The 23,872-nt window shown below is 47.7% G+C and overlaps 1 protein-coding gene across 1 annotated transcript in view; it reads right to left on the bottom strand.

Annotated features, from left to right (window-relative positions):
* Window positions 1-23,872, bottom strand: part of PKP1 (plakophilin 1) — a 50,263-nt gene that overhangs the window by 3,579 nt on the left and 22,812 nt on the right. The window contains exons 4-13 of the mRNA XM_064635709.1: window positions 17,664-17,808; window positions 14,985-15,192; window positions 14,080-14,257; window positions 11,856-11,970; window positions 10,591-10,746; window positions 10,311-10,487; window positions 7,751-7,904; window positions 7,042-7,228; window positions 2,371-2,455; window positions 871-971 (exon numbers count right to left, since the gene is read on the bottom strand). Of these exons, the coding sequence (XP_064491779.1) occupies window positions 900-971; window positions 2,371-2,455; window positions 7,042-7,228; window positions 7,751-7,904; window positions 10,311-10,487; window positions 10,591-10,746; window positions 11,856-11,970; window positions 14,080-14,257; window positions 14,985-15,192; window positions 17,664-17,808 (1,477 nt within the window). The 3' untranslated portion in view covers window positions 871-899. The remainder of the gene's footprint in view (window positions 1-870; window positions 972-2,370; window positions 2,456-7,041; window positions 7,229-7,750; window positions 7,905-10,310; window positions 10,488-10,590; window positions 10,747-11,855; window positions 11,971-14,079; window positions 14,258-14,984; window positions 15,193-17,663; window positions 17,809-23,872) is intronic.

Genomic DNA, 23,872 nt, shown 5'->3' on the forward strand with positions numbered 1-23,872 from the left:
TTGGAAAGGACCCACAAGGATCATCGAGTGCAACTCTACATCCCAACAGAGCAAGAAGTGAAATCTGTACCTGGGCAGAGGGAAGAAATGGGCTTTGGCACCATTTCCTCTTACACCAGGACTGTGCTTAGCTTGTTCACAAGGAGCATGTTGGGGAAGGGAGCAAATAATTAATTCTTGGATAATCTCATCTGCCACCATAGAGACATCCTGTATTTGCAGAGTGCTTAAAGCTTTTCTCTGCAGTGGGAATTATGAGTGAAAAGTGCCTTAGGGATTCAGTCCTCATTTCACACTGAATATAAAGCCACAATGATGCCCTAAAAATTGGGCCCATGATTCCTCTACTGTGGTTCCTCTATTGGGGTTTTTCAGTTGACAGCACGTGGTTCTCAACTTTGACACGAGGCTTACAGGTGGATTAAGGGCTCAAACAATCCCTAAAGCCATAGCAGGGGCTGGAATTAATTGCACATTACTGACATTATCTGGATAACACTGTTCATAGTTCAGGAACGAGAGCACTGACAAGGAGAATCCTGTGAAGAGCCTCTCCTGAGAAGACTTGGAAAAATGCAATAAATCAGTTACTGCTTGGCAAAGTAAGTGAGAGGCACAGCCACATCCAGCAGCTTTGTCTGTCCTGTGACATCTGTGTGGAGCATCTCTGAAATGCACAGCTGGGCAACATCTGCCCTCATCCCAGGGACAGCCCAGCTCCTGCCCTGCCATTGACACAAATGCTTTGCAAACTGGGCTGAGAAGATTTGGGATGAAAATCCCCCAAACATACTTTAGGGGTGATTAAAAGTAGCAAAAACTCATAGGACTTCTCTGCCCCAATTCCACCCATGAGGGCCCTGTTCTCACCTTCAGCCTGAACGTGCATGGAGAGGCTCCTAAAATCTGGAAGAGAGGGTCCTGAAGGTCGTTCCAGCTAAAGATCCCATCATGTTCTTATCAAACCCTTGCTGAAAAAGCAGATGCATATGAAGTGCAGTGAGTGCATATCAATTTCCAGAATCCTATAAATATATCTATATATCTACACACCTATATATCTATATATGACAGATATCTATTGCCTTCCTGCCCAACTTCAGCACCTGTCCTCCCCTTACAAAGTGTGCTTCCTTCTCAACCAGCCTCCACTGTCAGCCCTCTGTGTGCCTTTGTCATGTCAGCATTATGGAGGGACTTCATAGAATCACTGAATCATGGAATGGTTTGGGTTGGAAGGCACCTTAAAGCTCATCTCATCCCAAGCCCCTGCCATGGGCAGGGACACCTTCCACTAGACCAAGTAGCTCTTCCTTGCATTGCTTCCCATTGACCAAGAGCTGGATTTCTCCAGTTGTTTTTTTTTTAAGGAAACCTTTATTTAATCATTCTTTGAGTATTATTTGGGTTTGTTCCTCATCCTGAAAAAGCAGCACAAGTCGATGCATGAAGCATGTTCCCCTTGCAGATTCCCATCCTTCTCATCTCATGTTTACCCACGCAGTGAACATCTGGTGAACACCAGAGTGGCTCAGTCACATCACAATGAGTTGGCACAGGCTGCTGAGCAGAGCCTGGCACAAAGCTGCACCAGCTGCTGTGCAGAAAGTCCCTAACTGTTAATATGAGAACCATGTTTGGATGCTCTCTCCCTTCCTGCCCCCAGGTAGCCCCCTTTGGAGATGTTGATCCTTCTCTTTAATTTGGCCCTTTACTCTCTGCAGGTGCTGCTGCTCTTGAGTTGGACAAACCCAGCTTATTCAGAGCAAGCCACTGGGAGCTGGGAACTCAGCCCCCGTCTGGCTCTGCACTTCCACAGCTTCTGTTGCAGGGAGCAAAACAAATCCTAAAATACTCCTCCTCTTTGTTTAAAAGCTTCCCCTGACTGCAGGGTGATGTAACCACAGGGTAGGGTTATGGACACACTAGAAAATGGGCGGAAAGAGGGAAGGAACTTTGCCAGGGATCTGCTGGGACATGCTGCTCCTACACGATGGGCTGCAACGAAGGGAATCTCCTAAACTAGTGTGAAATGTCCAGAGCTGTCCCAACCCAGAGCAGTGCTGTGCACACCCCCCCAACCCCAGGAGAGAGGTGGCAGAGCCCACCTAAAGCAGCATCAGCCCCAGGGAGGAAGGTGCCCAGCACAGGCACACCACTGTCTGCTTAGCCCCTAAGCTCAGCTGTGACTCACTGCCTCCTGCTTGGATCCCAGGTGGTGCCAAAGTGCTGGGAGCATCGTGGTCCTCCCACCACCCCGGGCTCCTCCCAGCCCCTGCTGAATCATGGCCTCTGCAAACTCACCAGCTTCAGCAAATGAGTCAAGACAGGGTTGTTCCTGTCTCCCAAAAGCACAAGTGTTCTCCTTACCTGCTTGAGCACACTCTGGAGCTCCCTGTTGGACCAGAGATCTGTCAGGAGGAGGCGAGCGGCTTCGGCCGCCTTTGGACAGGAGCTGGGAACATGAAAGCAACCCCAGTGACTTATGGCAAGCCACAGAACAGCAACCTACAGCCTCTGCCAGCAGCCCATCTCCAGCTGAAGCCTGACACTGTCAATAAAACCCTCCCTGCTCTCTCAGCAATATTATGGGACAACAACCTCTGGGAGCAGAACAGGACAAATGAAAAAGAGGGGAGGATCTGAGAGGGAAAAAGGGCACTAAATTGAGCTGAAGGAGTGTTTCTGAGTGTGGAATTTGAGAGAGTGAAAGAGAAGGGAAATGGTGCCAGCCCTTCCCTGGATCTGCAGGGACAGCGTGGGTGGATCTGCTGGGAGGGCAGCAGAGGAGAGGGCTCCTCTTCCTGGGGAGGACGAGGGAGATGGGAGCATTTGTAATAACAACATCTGCAACCATAAGTCCTTACTCAGCACAAGTTAATAGATACTTGCTCATGTAACAGCTCCGAAACCGTGAGTCATAGCAGTGCCTTTTATAATTTTGGAGCATTTCACACAACCACCCAGATCTAAACCTCCTTGCTGGCTCCTATCACCACTCCTCATCTCCTGGACCTCGTCCTGTCTGTGGGAGACTCCCCCAGCCTGTCTCAGCCAGGGGGATGGAGAGGTACAAGTCCAGGCTCAGGCCCCTGCCTGTATGATACAGCTCCACAAAACCAGTTTGTCCCCTGAACATCCTCACCAGGCCACGAGAAATGGGACCGTGCTTGTGAAGAACCTGGGACCTCAAGCACCATACTTGGAGTGTGAGAGGACAGCAATGGAACCACATTCAGCAAATTTTGGGGCTTTTCTCTAACATGCACAGCAGCAGTTACCAAAGAGATGGTTAAGTGTGACTTGATCATAAACTTCAAATGGGTTCTGTAGCTCGTGGTGATGTGTAGCGGGCTTGGGGCACAACCAGAAATCCTTGAGCAGTGCTTTGGGACAAATAAAACCAGGTTTTATTGCAAAATCTGTTCTCTGGTTATAACCATCCTATGCACTGTCACCAGAATGACTATGTTTTAAAACATTTTTTGGCTGAAATGTTGTTTGTGGCCGAAAAGCCATTAAAGCCCAAAAAACCCAAAGGTTCCTGTGATTAAATGGTCAGTGCATGTCCTGGACACTCTCTTTCAAGAAAATGTTGTTTCATGTAGTTTCTCTCTTTCTAAGGCAGAGTAATTTTCATTTATTTTTTAAATAATTTACTTCTAATGATGCTAAATAAAATCCTTTTTGCCGTTGTGTCTCCAGAGTAGCCCTCAAAAGTCTTTTAGTTTTCAAACCAAAATTACCAACATCTGGTGCCTGAGCCATTTAAAAATTTAGACAAAAGAATCTCTAAACACTTAATTTGAAGGACTGCTGCTGGCTGTTTCATAGAGCATCTACTCTACACTTTAGGTATAAAGAGATTAGGCATGAGCTGCTGGAGCTGTAATGACAACTTCAGTATATAAATGGTATCTCCTAAACAAAAGTGCTGGGAATAGTGTGATTATAGCAGTGGAAAACATGGAGCAGAGTATCAAGGACAGCTGATTTGGGGGAAAAAATTATTGATAACAAGTTGCCTGAAAATCAAAGTTGATTTTAAGGACAGACTGGTTTTTTTAAAAAGAGAATTATTCATTAAAAAATGTGGAAAGAAAACGGGGAAGACGTTCACTGGTGGCAGTGGCAGGAGTCACCCAAAAAACAAAGCACAAACAGGAACCTAATCAGGAGGAGATGGTGGGAACTGGGGGGAAAACACAAAGGGGGCAAAAAAAGACAAGAGTTTTGTACATAAATATCAACTAATGGGGAAAACAATTCTTCCTCAAAGGAGAAAAGTATAAAGAACCTCATGTATGTCACAGAACATGCCAAGGAATCCCCAGAAGAAGGATTTCTCCAGGATGTCATAAGTGTATAAAACTTATATCAAGGTGAAATCTCTGGAAGAAATGGGAAATTGGAGATGAGTGGATGAGAACTCTTTTCCACAGGAAAGAATCAAGGGAAGACCTGAGTTTCTTGAAAGATTAATTTGGGTAAAATGCTGTGGAATTAAAATCTAAAATAAAATTTTGCAATAGAAAAGGGGTGAAAAGTGAAGGAACAAAGAGAAACAGAAATAAATCTGTGATAAAGGGACTGTGAGGTGAAAAATCTGCAAATCTGATGCTCTAAAGTACAGGGAGAGATTTTGGAGAAAAGCTTTGACTGCAGCCAGTAGAATTATTGAGAAAAATTGTAAATTTATTAGTGAAAACAAGTTGCTTAATAATGAGCAGAAAAATGCTTTTCAGACAGTTGGATAAAAAAGGTGCAAAGGAAACCAGACATTACAATAAATCAGGTACAGTAGCTTGATTTTTAGAAACAACAACAAGTAGAAAATATTCAATATTTTGGCAACTTGGTTTAAAAATAACGAAGAGTGAATGAGCACCATCATGACCATGAACCCCAAGTCATAAATGAGAGTAACTGCAGAAGACAGAGACAATTATTTAATTGGGATGCTCAGGAAGGAGAAGAAACCACATCTATCAGATAAACTGCTGAACCATTTATGCCTTTCACTCAGAAACCAGCTACAAGAAACACGAAGAGAAAGAAACTTGGGAAGAGAGAAGAACACGGGAAAGGCAAAGATCTGTAACTTATTTGTTTAGGAATGGACGAATCCGAACCAAATTTTTCTTGTTGATCTTCACAGGCTACACAAGACAGTGGGAAAATGTAGAATATAGCTCCCTTGTGAACTAGCAAGTGCCCAAGGGCTCTTTCACATCTGCTCTGTGGGAACAATCTCAAATAATATGGCTTGAATAAGTAAGATTAGTCCTGGGTGTAATTTTTTTTAAAGAATTGAACAGCATAAAAATATTTGGGGACAAAAAAAAACCCAAAAACGAATAATGGAGGAAGAGGAACAACTTGAGTTTTGGATATTTTAAGAACTGGGGAGTTTCTCAGGAGGAATTTGTGATACAGACAGGAGGGACATGCTGAAGATACCTCAAGAGTTTAGTAACTCCTCACAGTTTAGTGAGTCACTGCAAACAAAGCTCATCACACCAAGCAGTGAGGACAATTAAGGTGAGCACAAGTTGGGCAACGTGGAGCTGAATTAGTAAATTAGCTGACAACTGGTCTGAGGCCTCCAAAGCGGGACTTTAGGCACGAGTAAATACCATTCAAAACAAGGAAGACTTAGAAGAGGGCTGGGTTTCATCTTAATTGGGCTTGTTGTAGAGTGGAAGCCCATAAAAGCAGCAAATAGACCAGTGCTCCTTGGCCCAGGCCCAAACTAAACAAGGAGGCCCCGTCTAATGACTGAGAGCCTCCCTGCTGCCATGAAACAAGGGCTAGATTGGAAGTGGTTTATCAAAGGATGATGAAGGCATGCAAATGCCTTTTCACAGCAGAAAACAAAAGGTTCTCCTATAAGGTATTTTAAAACAAAGGCAGATAGATGGTAGGAGAGATGAAAGTCCAGGAAGGAGAATACATGGTCAAAGCTAATGCAAGTCTAACACCAGTTTGGCCAGAAATGAACATGGAGCTTGGCAAGGCTTGACAGGCCTGTGCACAGGGCTGTAGGGAATGTGGATAACAAACAGGACAGAACTGCTACCACCAAAACCCAAACCAAGTCCTAAAATAGAAAGTAGCAAAATACGTTGTGATGGCTCAGTTGTTGTAAAGTATTTGAGTAGACCAGGGGAAGTGCTTATAGCAATTCACATACACCTTCCCTCCCAGGTACAGCTTGAGGAAGGTGTTTCAGCAGAAAGATGAACAGATCTGCACGTAAAAGTTAAGCACAATCCTTGTATTCCTGCAGTGTTGAACATCAGACCTGACCTTCATGGTTTGCAGGAAGCCCAGGAGCCAGGAAATCACTGCCAGCCCCTGTTCTGAGGACTGGGATTTTTTCATAGATCAGAAAAGTACAGAATGGTTTGGGTTGGAAAGGACCTTAAAGCTCACCTTTTTCCAACCCCTGCCAGGGGCAGGGACACCTTCCACTAGCCCAGGTTGCTCCAAGCCCCATCCAACCTGGCCTTGGACACTTCCAGGGATGGGGCAGCCACAGCTTCTCTGGGCAACCTGTGCCAGGGCCTCAGCACCCTCACAGGGAAGAATTTCTTCCTAATATGCAGTATAACTCTCTCCTCTGTCAGTCTGAAACCATTCCCCCTTGTCCTGTCACTGTCAGCTCATGTAAAAAGTCACTTTCCCTCTTTTTTATCAGCTTTATAAGTACTTTTTTAAAAAGCTTTTAAAATGTTGGTGCTTCAGCTCTTTTTAGAATTTCCTAAAATTCAACCAGAAAATTTCCTGAGGCTCCCCTTTACAAATCCCTCCCTGGATGGCTCCTGCCTGGTTCCGAGAAACCAGTGCTGAGGATTCCTGTCTACCAAAATGTGGGGTATATTTTAGTCTCATTTTACAAGCCCAGGGAAAGAAAGATGCTCTACTACAGCTCCGAAGGGTGTTGGGAAGGCTCTGGGGTTAAGCTGGCTTTGCACAGAGTGTGGGGGGCTCAAAAGCATCTGCACCTGATCTTTTCCATGCCTCCTGCCCCAAACTCACCCATTTCGGCACAGGCTCACTACATTATTGAGCATGTTGCTTGACAAGTAAGACTTTCCCAGGTGGGGGTTGGACATGATGAGGTTCCTCAGAGTGTAACAAGCTGATGTCATGATCTCTCCATAGCTGCTGGTGTTTCCAGACTGGAACGACAGGAGACGTGATACATCTGGGAGCACCTGGTGAGCTAAAGAGGTGGAGGGAGGAATGTTCCAATCAACAATTACATCAAACCTCACACGAGTGAACAATACTATTTGTGTTAGCACTATTCAACACAAGAATGCCGTGCTGTCTCTGGGAGGAGGCACTGATGGGGTTGGACAGCAATGGCATAATATTCATCACTTGATTTTTCCAAGACAATATTTGGGGGGGGCTTTGGAAGGGCAATGTTGGTGGTCATGGGTAGTCAAGTCCAGCTCAGTTCCTAAAACAGTGTCACCCTCATGATCCTGCAGATTTATCACCGCCTATGAAACACACCCCGTGCTTCCAGAGAATCTGAGATGGCACATTCCCTTAATTCAGCCTGCAGACACCACTGATCCTTCTTCTGGTCCTCTGGGCCAGAAGAAATGACGCCGCTTCAGCCAATTTGGGAGCTTGTCTGAGCCATCTCATGGGGTTTACTAAGTGAGATGGGCAGATACCACACAGCTAGAAACTGGGCATTGTCCTGGAACCCACCGTGGTGGGAGTGACTTACCCATGGTTTTGTGGAGAACAGGGTGCCGGGACATGTTGCTCAGCAAAGAGGCCCCAGAGCGGACGACTTCGGAGCTGTTGGACTGGAGGAGCCGTGCGATGCGAGGCAATCCCTTCTCCTTCAGGCCAATCAACTGGCTCATGGCGTTGGACATCTGGGAGAGAAAACAGAGATGTCTCAGGACTCCCAGGAGGACACAACTGGAATGATGTGCAGGGCTGGAGAAACACGACCGTGCTATAAAATAGGCACCTTTCTCCTGCTGCCATTATCCCACTTTCTTTGTCATTTGCCTCTCTTCTCCACAGTTATGTAAGCCTGGACAAAAGGAGGCTCAGGGGGGACCTTCTCACTCTCTACAACTCCCTGACAGGAGGGTGGAGCTGGGAGGGTGTCAGGCTCTGCTCCCAGGGAACGAGGGACAGGACAAAAAGAAACAGCCTCAAGTTGCGCCAGGGTAGGTTTCAAGTGGATATTAGGGAAAATTTCTTTACCAAAGCAGTTGTTAGGCCCTGGCACAGGCTGCCCAGGGCAGTGGTGGTGTCACCACGCCTGGAAGCGTTCGAAAAACCTGTAGATGTGGCACTTGGGGACATGGGTTAGTGGTGAACATGGCAGTGCTGGGTTCACACTTATTCTCAGAGGGCTTTTCCAACTTTAATGATTCCACAACTCCATGACATTTGAAAAGTCAGCCTCATCTTCTGTGATACAACTGGTACTCTTTCTGGACCCCGAGTGGGAACAGTTGATCGCCCAGCTGATACTCCCAAAAGCTGGAGAAGTTTTACCTTCATGTCCTTCACAAGACTCCTGCAGCTCCCTGCCATGTCTCAAGTAACAACTAATGGTTACCCTTAAAAAGGAGTCTGATGAACAAAAATACTCAGATTCTGATCTTGTGCTTGCTTATGTAAACCTAGAAGACCTCAGGATGTAGCCAATGCAGATGACCTGAAGCACATATCCTGAGTAAATTGCCCTCCTACTGACAGGGTTTAAACTGAACTTCTCAGCCATTCCCCCATCAGAAAGGCTGCTAGAGAGTGTTGCACCACCAGTGACACATGTCCATCAACAGTAACATGAGAATGGAGAGAACAGGCTGGAAAACAACCACTCTTCTAGTGGGCTGAGATCCAGTTTTCTTCCCATGCTTCAGGAGGCACTTGTGCCCTGCTACAGTTGCACACCAGCAGGACTGGGATGTGTAAAGAGGAGTTGAAAGAGATTCAGAGCCATCCTCAATAAGCTAAAGGATCACAGCAAGCTTTGCAAGCTTATCCCCAGCTTCCCTTTCCATCAAGAAACAGCAAACCCAGCAATTCACCCCAACTCCAGCTCTGAGCTCCCTTAAAGGGAGGAGCCAGTTTGTCATATCCAGACAAATATCAGCCATTCCATTCCAGAAGGCTGAATTAAGTTGCTTCAGCACTGTCAGAGCAGGGTTTTGTTTGTTTGTTTGTTTTCTTCCCCCATGCCCAAGAGATATCCTTGTGCAATGATGTCAGTTGTTGAAAGGCTTTTCATTCCCATGGAGCACAGAACTCCAGCTCCACTTCCCTGATCAGCTCTACCCAATCTGGGACAGCCTCTCTCCACCTTCTGGTTAGTGGCACAGCTGAGTTAAACTGCAAAAAATCAAAGTTCCCAAGGTATTACACATAGAACTGCTTGTAACAAAAGCTCCCAGGAGATTGGAGCTGGCAGGTCACGGCTGTCCCAGCAGTGAAGGCTCCTCCCGTGAGTCACCCCGTGTTTCTGGGTGGAACACTTCACACACGTGACACACCTCTCCTACGTATGAAATCATTATCTCCTTATCTCCCCATCCATCTTATTTAAATTGGAATTGGTGAAGTTCGGCACAAACAGACAAGTCAAGATCTGTCCCCGTGAAGGCAGCCTGCGAGGTCATGCCCACGGCAGCGACACTGGGCACGGCAGAGCTGCTGTCGTGACGCACCCCTCGCTCCTGCAACACCCCTGGCATCAAACAGCCCGTGTCACCTCCACGCTGCCATGCCCACGGGTTAGGACATCTGTCAGAGCTACTTTACAAGCAGCTCTGATGTGAGGACAAGCCACAATCCACAGAACAACCCACCCTTTAATTAGAGCCACCTCCCGCTTGGAGAACACTCGCTGGCAGTGGCACACACACAGCCCTTCTCACTCCTTCAGTGGCATCTGTCCACATGTGCACATCTGGGCACATCCTCACTTGGTGCCCTGGGGGGAGGGTGTCAACACCAGCAGATGCTGGTAGAATGACCAACAGACTGGGGAAACCTGGAAAACAAGTGTATGGACCTGGGATAGACTCTTGGGGTACTGATTATAGCTGCCCACAAGACTCCATTTTCGGAATTAATAAACATCCCACTGGAGCATTCCCTGGCCATGGTGCCCTGAGGTTTAAGGAGGGCATTTTCCTTTTTGGTGGCTGTAAAGTGATGATGATGTAAATGATCTTAGAGGTCTTTTCCAGCCTTACTGCTCTCTGACTCCACACTGACACATTTGGCTGCACACGTGCAGAGGACAGAGAGGTGCTCACCAGCCCTCGGCTCGCAGTGAGGTTCTGCAGAGCTCCAGCACAAGCTTCCAGGGTGGCATCCTTCTTGCTCTGATCCATCAGGGACAGGTAGGTGCGGATGGCATCGGAGTGGTAGAGCCAGCTGGGTCCTTTGGGTTTAAAATCCTCCTCGGGAAGGGGGACACCATACTCATCATTCTACAAAGAGATGAGAAACCGGAAGCTCAGATCCTGCTCTTCACTTGCAGCCCCTGCCTGGGGCTGGACATTACATTCCCAATCCCTCTGTGGCACATCTTACCTCCATTTTCCCACTCCTGCTGTTGAAACAGCCTGTGAGAGTTTTGTCCATGTAAACGCTGCGGGCCATGTGGTTGAGCTGGGTGTATTTGTTGGGAACCTCGGCATCCAGGCGGTAGGAGAGGTTGTGCAGGATGCAGATGCAGTTCTCCACAGACTGAATCACCCCCAGAATAAAAAATGCAAACATCACATTAGGCAGAAAAATATGGAGCAGCACCTGCTATAGCTCCAGAGAGGACATCTCCCATGCCATAATCAGCTTTTTTAGCTGTTGTGCCACATATGCTCCTGATCCTGCTTTGGGAAGTGGTGGATGGAGAGGAAGAAGGAGGTGGAGTGGACATGAAGGAAGAGCACATAGCCCAGATGCTGCAGTGTGGATCTCAGTGAGGTGACTGACTCAGTGAACCTTGGTAGGTCTCACTGCCACAGGCAAGTTGGCAACAGGAAAGGAGAGTGTGAGGGTGGTTACACCAAACTATGAAATACCAAATCTTCCAAGTCCCCCTCTTGCCATAGTCAGCTTTCAATTACTTTATCCAAGTCACAGCTACAGATCAGGTGACACTTTTTACCAAGAACACACTTTTAAGCCTCCTTCACCTGATGTCAGAGGGGCCAATGGAAATAGAATTTTGACTGGATACCTGTAACCAACACCAAAACATGTGGTTCCATTTCCAGAGGGCTGTGTCCTCTATGTGCTGATGAAAGAGGATCCCTAAAAGAGGATTTGCTCAATCCTGAGATAATTCAAAGTAATTTTGGCACTTTCCTAGACATTGAGGACTTCAGGGTGTTGAACTCCTGAAAATGTGGCTATAAACACCATTTTATCAGGGTCTGGCAGAAAGATGCCAGTTCCTGACTTCCTCCTGAACATGATGATAATCTAGGGATTATCCACTTGAGTCCTGCTGGATGAAGAGATGCCGTGATGGGAAGAGCAAGAGATGGAGATTAGGATGCTGGAAGGATCCCAAGGTGGGAAGGGAGTAAAGCATATTGGGGGCTCAGTATTTTGGTTTGTCTTTGTGTTTGGGAACGGAATATTGTAAAACCTAGCTCTACTTCAGTCCCAGATCCCAGAGGACTTGTAATCCTACAACAGATCCCACTGGGGCTCAGAAGGACAAAAGCAGCCACAGAGAGTCCAGTCCCCTCTTGTGTTTGTTTGAAAGGGATTCTGAGATATTCCCAAAGTTGCAATTGTTAACCACGGGGCTGAACTCCAGCAAACAGCTTGGGGGGAGCATCTGGTACCTTATCATCAGGTCGGTTGGAAGCCACACAGTTCTGGGCATAAGTCATGACAGAATCAATCAAACCAGGGTAATTCCTCATGGTCTGGCGCCCCATGTCTGCAGAACTCAGGTTTCTGAAGGAAAGCCATCGAGGAGCATGTCAGGAGAGAAGGAGAGAGGGTTAGTTGGGCTCTGTTCTGGCTGTGGCTGTCGCTGAATTCAGGAATTTTTTTGTGGATTCAGCAGGGCTGATCTACTGCTCTCATTTTGGAGGCCTTCTGTAGGACTGTGCTGGTGCACAGCTCTCTTGTTGCTCTTTAGGACTGATTTAACCTGGGGAAATGTCCTGTTAAGGAGAAGACACTCTCCTAGTGAGAGTAGCCAGCAGGATGTTACCTTAGAGGCTGTGCCTGTGCCATCACACCTCATTGCCTCCTGCCAAAGGGAAGACTGGCTAAAGACCATCTGGGATTATTGTGATCACCAGGAAGGTGCAAATGGTTGTAAGATCAGAGCTACCGGGGCCAACAGCAGTGTCTGATCCTGACACAGGGCAGAGGTGCTGGAGAGCAGCAATAGCTCTGACCAGAGGGACTGACCAGTTTGTGAAGTTGTAATGGATTCCTGGGCACTGGTGGCTGCCTGGAGAAGGGAGTTTTTCCAGTAACAGGAAATGTTTTTTGTTGTTTTGTTGTGTTTTTTTTTCCTTCCCTGTTTTATTGCCTTGTAGCTTGCAAAGGAAAAACAAAGAGAGGCTGGCAGTCGTTGTGAGATATTCACTCTAGGCGTTCCAGAACTGGATTTGAGTTCACTGTGATTTGCAGCCTCCTCATTAACATGAATTCATCTGCAATCCAGAAATGCTTGAGCAGCAATGGCTCGAGCCCAGGGCAAACCCAAGGCTGTTCTCATCTCTGTTTTATGATGTGGCAGGGCAGTGAGTCACAGCAATCCTGGCTCACCCCTCAGAGCAGGGGCTCCAGACTCAAGTGCCCAGCTTTCCTCACTCTCCTTGCTCCCCAGTCCTGCTGCCTTTGGCCTTTTGAACTCCCTCTCTGACCTGCATCTGCCAGTCTTCATCGGGGGGTTGGACACTGCTGCCACAGGCTCTGGTAAATCTCTGCAGGCAGAGCCTGCCTTGAGTTGAACTCCACAGAAAGCTCCTTTTACAAGCTGTCACCACACTCCTTCCCTCATTTTAATGGAATATTTTGTGGCATTGGTGACTTGAGATGGTCTTAAAGTCGAGCAGCTCACACACAACACACCACACGTCCCCACGTGCAGCTGCAAGGGGATGGTGCCCTCCACAACAGGGAAGGGACTAGCACCCACTGCCCGTCAGGGAACAGCACCCACTGTCTGTCAGACACGGTTCTCAGCCACAGAAGACGATGGTATCACGTCTCCAGAGGCCCCTGCTGCATTCACCCAGTTCGTTTCACAAGCAAATACAGCTCCTGCAAGCTGCATGTCTGGGAAGGGCGCGGCCAGCGCTGCGCTCCCTCGGGGAGAGCTTCCCTTGATGAAAGTACCTAATTATGCAGGGACGGTTCTTTTTCCCCACTTGTTCCCATTGAGACAAGGAGCTCCCATCCAAGTGGAGGAGGGTGGTAGGAGAAACAGCAAGTCAGGGCAAAGATCCTCTGCAAACAGGCTCTGGTTTTCCCCGTGAAAAAAATAAACTACTCTGGGCTCAGCCTGTGCCTCGTGTTTTGTAGCTGAGCTGCCTGACGAAAAGAGACAGGAAAAGTCCAGGGTGTTGGGACTGATCCGTGCTAAAACAGTTATTAAAATAAGTGGGGAAACGCTTGTTTTCCCCACACAGAAGATTCCTTTTTTTTGTCACTTAATGCCCAAACCGGTTTGTTTTCTAGCGAGTAAAATTTTCTCTGGAAGCCTCAAAAATCTAAAGGTAAAATGTGCCCAGTTTCCTGGTCTGAGCTGAACACTGACGGGTTTCAGTACTGCACAAAGCAACTTGCATTTTTCTGAGAAAAGTCTTATCAAGAACAAAACTCTTTTTTTAAAAAAAAAATAAATTAAATAAAGAAAGCTACTCCAAAAGCATTTTACATGTAATTTTTTTTTTTCCTCCTCCTCTGAGGAAAACTTTCTCAAGGAGAATTTCTAATTAATGCAATTGCAGCAGGCATGTCTTCAGCTCATTGTTAGAGGATTTAGATGGCTTCAGCTTTTGCCAACAGACATAAGCTGCAGTAAGTCCCTGCTTGGTGACTCACCTCAAACACCCTGTGGCATTGAAGAACACCTCTGGGTCAATAATTTCTCTTGTCCTATTGCAGCTGCTGTCAGACCAGCCAGAAAAAGGGATGATAACACAGTCTGTCAGGACAGGGAGGGCCTCCTGTATCAATTCTTCTTTTAATTCATCAGTGGAGGAGAGGTTCCAGAGCAATCCTAGGATGGAGGTGGGAGACAAGCTCAAGCATAGGGTCACCAGGCATTAGGAACTGTCTTTCAGTCAGAGTGAATTCCAGCACCAAAAGCCTTCCTCACTTCACCCCTCTTTGAGCTAAGGGTGCAGAGGCTGCCTGAAACCCAGTCTCTGCATCCCTATGGGAGACAGACAGGATAGGCCCCATGTGGAGATGGGCATCCAAGCACCCTCCCTCCTCCCAAAATTGGTGTTTATTGCCATCAGGTTGCAGGGGGAAAGCATCTCTCTAAGGACCTCATAAAGGCTGGCACTTCAGACCTCAGACACAGCTGAGTGTGATCCGCACCAAAAAAACTCACATCAACCCCTCAAGGAAAGGTGAGACACGAGTTAGAGAACCTGCCCAACCATATTGGGGTTTCCAGCACCCTTTAGTCCTCCTGGGAACATCGCAGTGGCCTGGGGTGCAGGAAGGCATGAGGGTGGCAGGGTGACCACAACTGCGGGGAAAACCTGGGGCAGGTGCTTCCCCAAGGGGCACTTTTGAAGTGAGGAACCCTTATGGGACATGGAAGGGCCAGGCCCTCCTTTGCCTTTCTGATTTAGGTCACCATTTGGTGCAACAGGCACATAAAACACCCCTTTTGTAGTATGGCAGCCCCATGGCTACGGGGCCTTTGTGTGCTGGAGCAGCCCGGGCCACAGGCCGCGGGGAGCACGGTCCTGCTGAGGGCTGGGCAACTGCACCTGTCAGCTGCTTCTGGATTTCGGTGTTCCCCGTCCTCCGGAGGAGGCTCACGCACTCCCGTATCCCGTTCTGCCGCCGGGTTTCGATCTTGTTGGTTGGATTCTTGAAGACCAGGTTCCGGAGGGCCCCGGCTGCTGCCCGCTGGACGTTCTGGTTCGTGCTGCGCAGCAGCTCCACGAGCTTGGCGATGCCCCCCAGCCGATAGACCTGCACCAGGAGAGACAGGCTGCCATCAGCTCAGGGGGCTGGGGCAGGGGCACCCGGGACTGCCACGGCAATGCTGGGAGTCACAGGGCACTCCTGGTACTCCTCGTGCTCAGGGGAGCTGCAGAAGCAGATTTGGCCGGGAAGGATGGCCAGAAATGGCATGTCACAGAATCACATACTCACAAAATTACACTCACAGAATCCCAGAGTATGCTGAGTTGGAAGGGACCCACAAGGATCATCAAGTCCAAATCCTGGCCCTGCACAGGTCCATCCCCAAGAGTCACACTATGTGCCCCAGAGGATCATCCTTCAGCTCTGGCAGCCTTGGGGCTGTGCCCACTGCCCTGGGGAGCCTGGTCAGTGCCCAACCAGCCTCTGGGGGAAGAACCTTTTCCTCAGATCCAACCTGACCCTGCCCTGACACAGCTCCAGCCATTCCCTGGGTGCTGTCCCTGGTCCCCCCAGAGCAGAGCTCAGTCCTGCCCCTCCTCTGCCCCTCCTGAGGAAGTTGTAACTGCAGTGAGGTCTCCCCTCAGTCTCCTCTGCTCCAGCTGAACACAGCAAGTACCCTCAGTGTCCTCACATGGCTTCAAATCAAGGCCCCACACCATCTTCGCTGCCTCCTTTGGACACTCTCTAATGGCTTTAGATCTTCCTTATCTTGCAGTGCCCCAAACTGCCCCAATGGTGCAGGTGAGGCTGCCCCAGGTCAGAGCAGAGTGGGACAATCCCCTCCCTCACCTGGCTGGTGATGCTGGGCCTGATGCCCCCCGGGACACACGGTTCAGGCCATAGGTCATGGCCACAAAGCTGATGGCCTGGAGATTGGAGCCTAAAGCTCTGTAAGTAGATGTCTCTGAGTAAAGGCCATGGACCGAGTCCTTTGCTGATGTAAATGTGCTCTCACAAACTTTCACCAACCTCCAGCTTGCATCAGGTGAAAATGTTGCTCTGCCCATCTGAAGAGGCCATCTATAGCCATGTAATGACATGCTGTGGTAATTTGTCTGCATCCTGGAATCACGGGCTGAGCTTAGAGGGGTGGTCATGGCACAGTGTCACCACCCTGGAGCTCAGCCTCTCCAGCTGCTCCAGCACCAGGAAGGGGTGTGAGCCCAGACCTGCAGGACACCACACTTGTGACAGAGAGGTTTGCAGGCAAGTTCCTCCAGCTGAGCTCTCCAAAATGATGAGTATTCCTGCTGTAGGATGTCCTCTGTACCAGGACATGATCCTGCCTGGAGCCCCTCCTGGCACAAACCAACCCCACTGACAATAGACAATGAATGAGCACCTTTCAGAAAACAAGTGTGTGCTCAGGCAACTCACAGACCTACTCTAACACATCTTTTCTGGGAAGCCACCAGACAGGCCAGTGCTCAGAAAGTGTTTTCAATGGTAAATGAAGGGTGTGGCCACCCCCACCATTAGCCCTGGTAAGGTGGGCTGGGGGACCTGCGCTTGATTCAGGCACAGCAAAGGCACAGGGGCACAGCCCCACGTATGCCAGCACAGCCCCACATATGCCAGCACATCCAGCTCCACTGCTGGGCCAGGAACTGGAAAGCCACCTCTGTAGGGTTGGCATTTTGATCACCCCATGTTTGCATGACTGCAAACACACCAGGGTGGGGATAAATTTTGGTAGCAGTCTTGCTGCAGCAGATCCACCCTTCTGGCCGCCTCCCTTAATGGGTTTTGGCAAAGTAGTTGAAGAGCAAGAGCATAAGAAAAATAACCTGTGCTGTAAGAAGGGCATCTGTTTGATCAAATATCATAGAATGATGGAATGGTTTGGGTTGGAAGGGACTTTAAAGCTCATCTCATTTCACTCCCTGCCATGGGCAGGGACACCTTCCACTAGCCCAGGTTGCTCCAAGCCCCATCCAACCTGGCCTTGGACACTTCCAGGGAAGGGGCAGCCACCACTCTGGATGTGCAGAATCTTTGTACACAATCACCGATGAATCCACTGGCTCAGGTGGCTGAAAAAGGCTGGGAAATGCTGCAGAGTCACTGGGAATGCCCACTGAAAATCACAGTTGGCCTTGGGGCAACTTTGTCTGACCATGACACTGCAGCTCTGAGGCAGTGAAAGATTTATGTGGAACTGAGAGCAATTGCACCCAGAAGAGGACACTGGATGGCTGCTTCCATCTTGCCAGACCCCATCAACCTGTGCCACAGCAGCTTGTGGTGATAAGGTGAACACAGTCCTCTGTGTTAAAATCCTGACTAACTGCTGTTGTCAGAAAGTGGCCACTAATAGTTGAAAAGTTGAAAAAAACCCACCTAATTAATTCCTGAGCATGACTAGTGAGGTATAAGGCTCCCTGTGGGTCCCTTCCATCTCAGATTCTGCAATTCATCAAAATTAAGGATCCTTGGTACTGGGAAAAACCAGCTCCATCCATCTCTTGTGCTGTCATACCCCGCATGCCAGCAGAGCTCAGAAGGGGTTTGCTCACCTCTTGCTTGGCAGACTCATCCTGGAAGCAGGTGTGCTGGAGGTAGTAAGCACCCATGGCCTGGTATTTGTCATCAGAGGAGCACAGGAGCTGTATGGCTTTCTGGATGGTCATTGTCCCGGCATCTATCTCATCACCACACATTCTGTGTTAAAGAGAAACATGGCACTGGTTGAGTGCTCAGCTAGAAGAGCTACAGCAGTACTTTAAATTATTGGGGAGGAATCAATGACAAAATGTAAAATATTATCACATTCCCACATAAAGCACACACAGTGCTCCCCTAGAGAATTTCTCTGTCTCAAAAAAAGAAATGGTAAAAAGTGGAAAATACACAGTGGAGGGCACTGAGGCTAATAAATTACAGATCCAGTCTATCCAGAAGCAAAGGAGACAGAAAATGAAAGCTCACTTGCGGTGCTAGATGTCTAATCATGTCTCAGGTAGAAGGTTTAATGAACAGAGAACCAGTCTTCACTGTTCCTCAATAAAAGAATGAGTGGACAGGAGTGAAACCATCCTCCAGGTTATTAGGACAATGCAACGTAGGCAGATGATTTTCCCACAGTGTGTGATCCTTTGATGTGAGATGTGGTGGAAGCAAAAATGTGAGAGCAGCTGATGGTCTCAGGAGGCCTGAGCAGATCCCTTAGGAAAAGGCAACAGGCACGTCTGGAGTGATGGGGTGGACAAATATTGAGTTTATTAAATCCTAATAACAGCATTGAGACATCCTGCTCCCAAGGTATGTTCACTTTGGTGATCTCCATGCTCTCCACAAAAGTTGACCACTGTCCCCATTCCCTATTAGGTAAAGAATGTGCCTAGAGACTCCAGAGGAAGGATATGATACCACTGGCTTGGGGCAGGACTGGAACCTTGGGAGAAATATAAACACTGGAATGTTTGTCTACTTGTTTAGAAATATGAAGGTCCTGCTCTTTTTGGCTTGTACTTATTTAGCATCATCTCTGATGTTTTAACCACACAAAATTGGAAAAGGGTCCAAACTTTCAGAATGAGGAAGAGGGTCTGAACTGCAAAGCTTGTCTATGTTTCCTGTTATAGGAATTAATATAATTAAAAGTTGCCCTCACCTCTCAGCTGCAGCAGGATCTGTGCTCATTGCAGCAGCGTCTGAGTTAATTTTCATCACAACAACAGCCCCAGAAAGTTCAGGACTGAGAAGAGTGAAAACCCAACCTCCTGTTTGGTTGTTACTGCCAGCAGTGACAGGGCACAAATGGCAAATGCTTCATTAACAGTGGACAAAATCCAAAAGTGTGAGGGATTTGCTAGGCCAACTGGGCCTCACTGATGTTATTCCCTGTGTGGGACCCAGCTGGGACTGATGGTGAGTTAGTTCTACCTGGAAATCAGGAAACCAGTTCCTGTTTGAGCCGCATTTATTTATATATATTTTTACTCCATGTCATACCCGTGAGTGACTGCGTAGGGGGGATGATCCTACACGTGGCTGATCCTCCTCAGACAATCCAGTAGACTAACAAAACATAGTGATTCTGAATAAGTTCTTCAGATGAGCCTATTACATTTGAAGTATTAAATATCACTACAAGAGAGTAGCACTCCCAGGCAGGGGATGTAGAGTCATTTTGACTGTGCCAAAGAAATGTTAGGAATAAAGGTCTAGAAAGGACACCCCCAGCAGCTTACAGTGAGGTAAAATATTGTATTCTTAAAAATCCAAAGGTTCCCTTCCTCACGGTACAGAGCAGTGAATAATACCCACAGCTGTATGGCAAATTTCATACCAAATATCAAAAGCCAGCAATGGGGCTGTGACATGGGAAGGCAGCATGAAGGACTCCTCTCCACTACCTTCACTGGCATTAAGTTGCACACAGTTTATGTTACTCTTTTAAGCACCTGTGGAGCCAATGGAGAGAAATAGGTGCTTCCAAGAACCATTTTTCCTAAGACAGGAAGGCCTGTCCTCTGGAGATATCTTTTCCTCTCTTGGAATGAAGGAATGATAGACAACAGCCTTGGATTGGACCTTAAGCATTCAATGTCTAAGGCTGGATGAACCTCATTCCACTTCTATTTCTACAGTGACAATAAAACATCACTTCATTATATGACTTTTCATCAGTTTGAATCTTCATGAAAACTCGGCACCAAGAAACTTCCCTCAAACTTGCAACAAGGAAACACAAAAGTGGAGAGACAAAGTTTAAACTAGAAATTGAGGAGCCCCAGAAATCTTTGGTTTGACCCAGGGTGTTGGGATTTTCACTTCAGTTTTTTTCATGCTCCTGAGACACGACAGAGCTGAGACACTGATGGATCCTGCACCAGAGGAACTTCTTTGAGAACTGGGACCTGGGCTGGCAGTGTGGGGAGGGAGGCAGATTAGTAAAAATATCAGGTCAGTGACCATGTAAATCATGGTGATTTTTTTTTTCCTTTATAATTTTTAGATCAAATGCCCTTTTTCTGAGAAACAAGGATCTCCACTTGATCCAGCTACTCCAGGAAGGCAGTTTTCTTCCCGCTCACTCCATAAGAGGGCCAAACCCTTCTTCAGCAGGGAAAAACTTGGGATTCAGGTGTGAGAAAAGATGGAAAAGGTTCCTTTTTCCCTCCTGGCTCATCAGCAGGAGAAGCTCCAGTGGGTAAGCAGCCAGGCTCAGAGACTTCTTCTTGCTGGGAATGTAATGACCCTGGCAAAACCCAGCTAAAAGGAGATTGTTCATCACCCAGTCAGGGATATGCCTGACCAGATCTACACTGTGGGAAAAACATCCTGCTCTGAGACAAACTCTTGAAAAGTGGCCATTTCCAGCCTGGGCCAGTGTGCCTGGTAGGAAGAGCTCCAAAGGTTGTTCCTCTTCCACAAGAAAGAAGCAATCAAAATAGGAAGTGATTTAATGGAGGCAGATGGAAGTTACTCAATGGAGACAAAAAAGATGATCACACTCGGGGATGGAAGGGAAACAAATACTGAAGAGGATCAGTATCACAGAAGGGCAAATTCCCTTACGTTGTGTTAATCAAATCTAAGTCTCTATCCTGGTTGTTGGGGCTACAAATCCCAGGAGAGGAGGAAGCCAGAAAACTCTTAGCAAATTCCATTGTTCATTAATAACATCAGGCTGAAAACGCTCAAAACAGAGTATTCAGCACGTCCAAGCCTTTCAAAATAAAGCTGCACTGGAGCTGCACTGACAGCCAGGCCCCAAGCCAAGCAGCCACGTCCATCTTCGGGACATGGCACTGAGGTTTTGACAACACTGAAAGCTCAGCTGGAGCTTCCCCTCAGGCTTTGCTCCACGGGGAGACCCCAGGGGAGATGGGCACAGAGTGACACTGGGATCCTCCCCATGAGCAGTGGTGGGAACCCTGCCAGGACAGAATCACAGACAGCTCCTCAGCACCTGCGCTGGATGCAAACACACAGCTCAGACAAGTTCACGTCACAAGGAGCCAGACTGTGAAATGGTCATTTTTAGAGGTATTTTGTCCCAAATAAGAACAAACCAAAATGAAGGTGCCTTTCGTTGTACACGGTTCTGCCTTCATGAAGTGGCACAGCCCTGGAGAATTAATGTTTTGATATTGATCACCTTTATTTATCCCAAAAGACTGGAGATAGATCAGAAAACACCCTCAGTACCTTTTCTATTTCAAGAACCTCAGGATGTTTTCACTGTCTATAGAATTTCCAGGGAGGCTGAGCTCAGCCAAGGAGTGAATGGTTATGGGAAGCTCAGTTACTGTCTCTGAACTTCACTCACAGAGCAGAGAGGCTGATGCAGCTCAGCTGGGGCCAAATCGGTGTCACCATAGACAAATATGAACCCAAAGAAAACCCAAAGGGTTGCCCCAGCCTTTACTGTCTTGTCCAGCAGCCAAGGCATCCAAGACCTTTAACAGAGCAGCAACAAGATATTACATATTTCCAGGTGCCTTGAGAGTCACTTGCTTTCCCATGATCTCTAATGAGGTGTTTTAGTCTCTCTCATACACAGAACTCCAAAGGGAAATGTATCCACATCTTAAAAGGAGGCCAAAGGTGCCTGTGGGATTGTAGGTGTCCATTAATGGCTCCTGATCTGTATCAGCAACCCTTAACCTGGGGAGTGTCTGCAGACACCCTAGCTCACCTCTTCATCTCCCCAGACGAGAACACCCTGAATCCTTCACAGGGCTGGGATCAATCTGCTCTCTCAGTAACGTCTCCAGCTCAGACACCTGGGGTTCCCCTGGAGTCAACAAGGGCACTGAGTGTGTTAGGGGGGTAACTCAGTGACTGAGCTCCAAATTCAGCTTCCCTGGCCACTGCCTGAATCTCTGCAAGGGCACCAGGGCCCCTCAGCTCAGATACAGGCACGTCCTAAAGTGCTGGAACCAGATGACCAACCGGCCCGGGGCTGGTCAGTCCCAGGAGGCACCTGAAGCACAGAGTGCAACACGTCCACAAACAGAACCAACATAATGTCAGCTGGTGGTAGACACAGGGGTTTTTTTGTACCTCAGGTTCCAGCTGAAGCAGGACAAAGGCTCAAAAGTTTCTAGGAGGCGTTAAACATCACCTCCTTTATTCCTCTGCTCGTTATCAGTACCTAACGGCCAAGCGAGATGTAGAAACATTCTTCCTGACTGGGCATAAATGACATAAATAATATTGCAAGATGTTATTTAGCTAAAAGCTGTCGAGCTCAGGGTGACACCCTGTCACTTGGAGCATGTTGCAAGTACCACCCATCAGAGGAAGTGATTTAAAGTGAGCAAATATGGGTGATCTTCACCAGCTGCTGTTGCTGAGAGTTTCCAGATCTGAGGGATGTCACAAGAAAGGAGAGGGGTTCTGGGGGGATGATGGAGCCCTGGACACCAAGAAGACTGTCTCCAGCTCCATCAGGTACCTGGACTCACTCCAGAGGGCTGTATTTTGGCAACATCTGTGTGCTGTTCATTGAAAACTGCCACCAGAGTAACCCGTGGACATCTGAGCCCAGGACAGATGTACTGAGCTTGGAAATGTAGATCCAGATATGACATAATGCTTCCAAAGGCTTAAGTCCCTGAGTGGTTAGAGAGAAGTATGTCTGGAATCACAGAATCATTTAGGGTGGAAAAGACCTCCAAGATCATCAAGTCCCCCCTGTGCCCTATCCCCACCTTGTCACCCAGCCCAGAGCACTGAGTGCCACGTCCAGTCATTCCTTGGACACCTCCAGGGATGGGGACTCCATCACCTCCCTGGGCAGCCCCTTCCAATGTTTAACAAACCTTTCCATGAAGAAATTCTTCATGAAAGAAAGGAAGGGGCATCAGAAGGAGCATCCTGCTCACTGGGGTGGGATCATAACAACAGGGCCAGTGGAAGAGAATAGACTTCAAGAGGAGTTTTCTCCAAGCAAGTCATTACTGCTCAACCTCCTGATCTGGCAAACAGTGCAAAATTCAGATTTCATCACCAGAACCAATGCTATGGGGTGAGTAAAAGACTATGTCATGGTTTAGTTTATCAGAGAATCAGAGAATGGCTTTTCCTGAAAAACATTTAGGTGTTAAACTACTCATCAGTGAGCTGGAGGAAAGGTGCCTTCATCAGAGTTGCTGTTGTAAGAGGAAGGACTCTCTGAGAGATAGTTATCAAAGAAACAGCTCTTCCATGTCTCACACAGCCAAAACCAGCTCAATAAAAAGCAGCAATCACACAGTCAAGAATAGTTCCAGAAATGAAATAACTTTGTGACCAAATGCAGAGGGACTGTTCAGTACAGTATTTGACACTCAGTCAAATACTTGTTGCACACTCAGTATTTTGATATCTCCACACCATTCTCACTACCTGAGAACACCCAGTCACCCATTTTTCATCTCACACTATCCAAGGAGATCAGATCCATAGCAGAGGACATCTTAGAAGCACCACTTTTGAACCAGCAATGACACTGTCCACAGCCATTGAATTATAGAGGAATTTTGTGTGGCAAACAGACCCAGTGGATCACAGGTCCCACTGCAGTCACTCTCACAGCAATGGAAATCACTACATGGATCACCTTGGAAAGCATGGAAAGCATCCAGCCCTTCCCTGGCTCATGCAGGTGGTTTGCAAAATTGCAGACAAGACATCCACCCACACAGGAGATTTACAGCACAAAAACCCAACACAAAATTATCCCTGTTACAAAGGCACAAACTCCACCTGGAGAACCACTAGAAGAGGAGGA

Source organism: Pseudopipra pipra, chromosome 25, assembly GCF_036250125.1.
Source record: "Pseudopipra pipra isolate bDixPip1 chromosome 25, bDixPip1.hap1, whole genome shotgun sequence".
Taxonomy (NCBI): domain Eukaryota; kingdom Metazoa; phylum Chordata; class Aves; order Passeriformes; family Pipridae; genus Pseudopipra; species Pseudopipra pipra.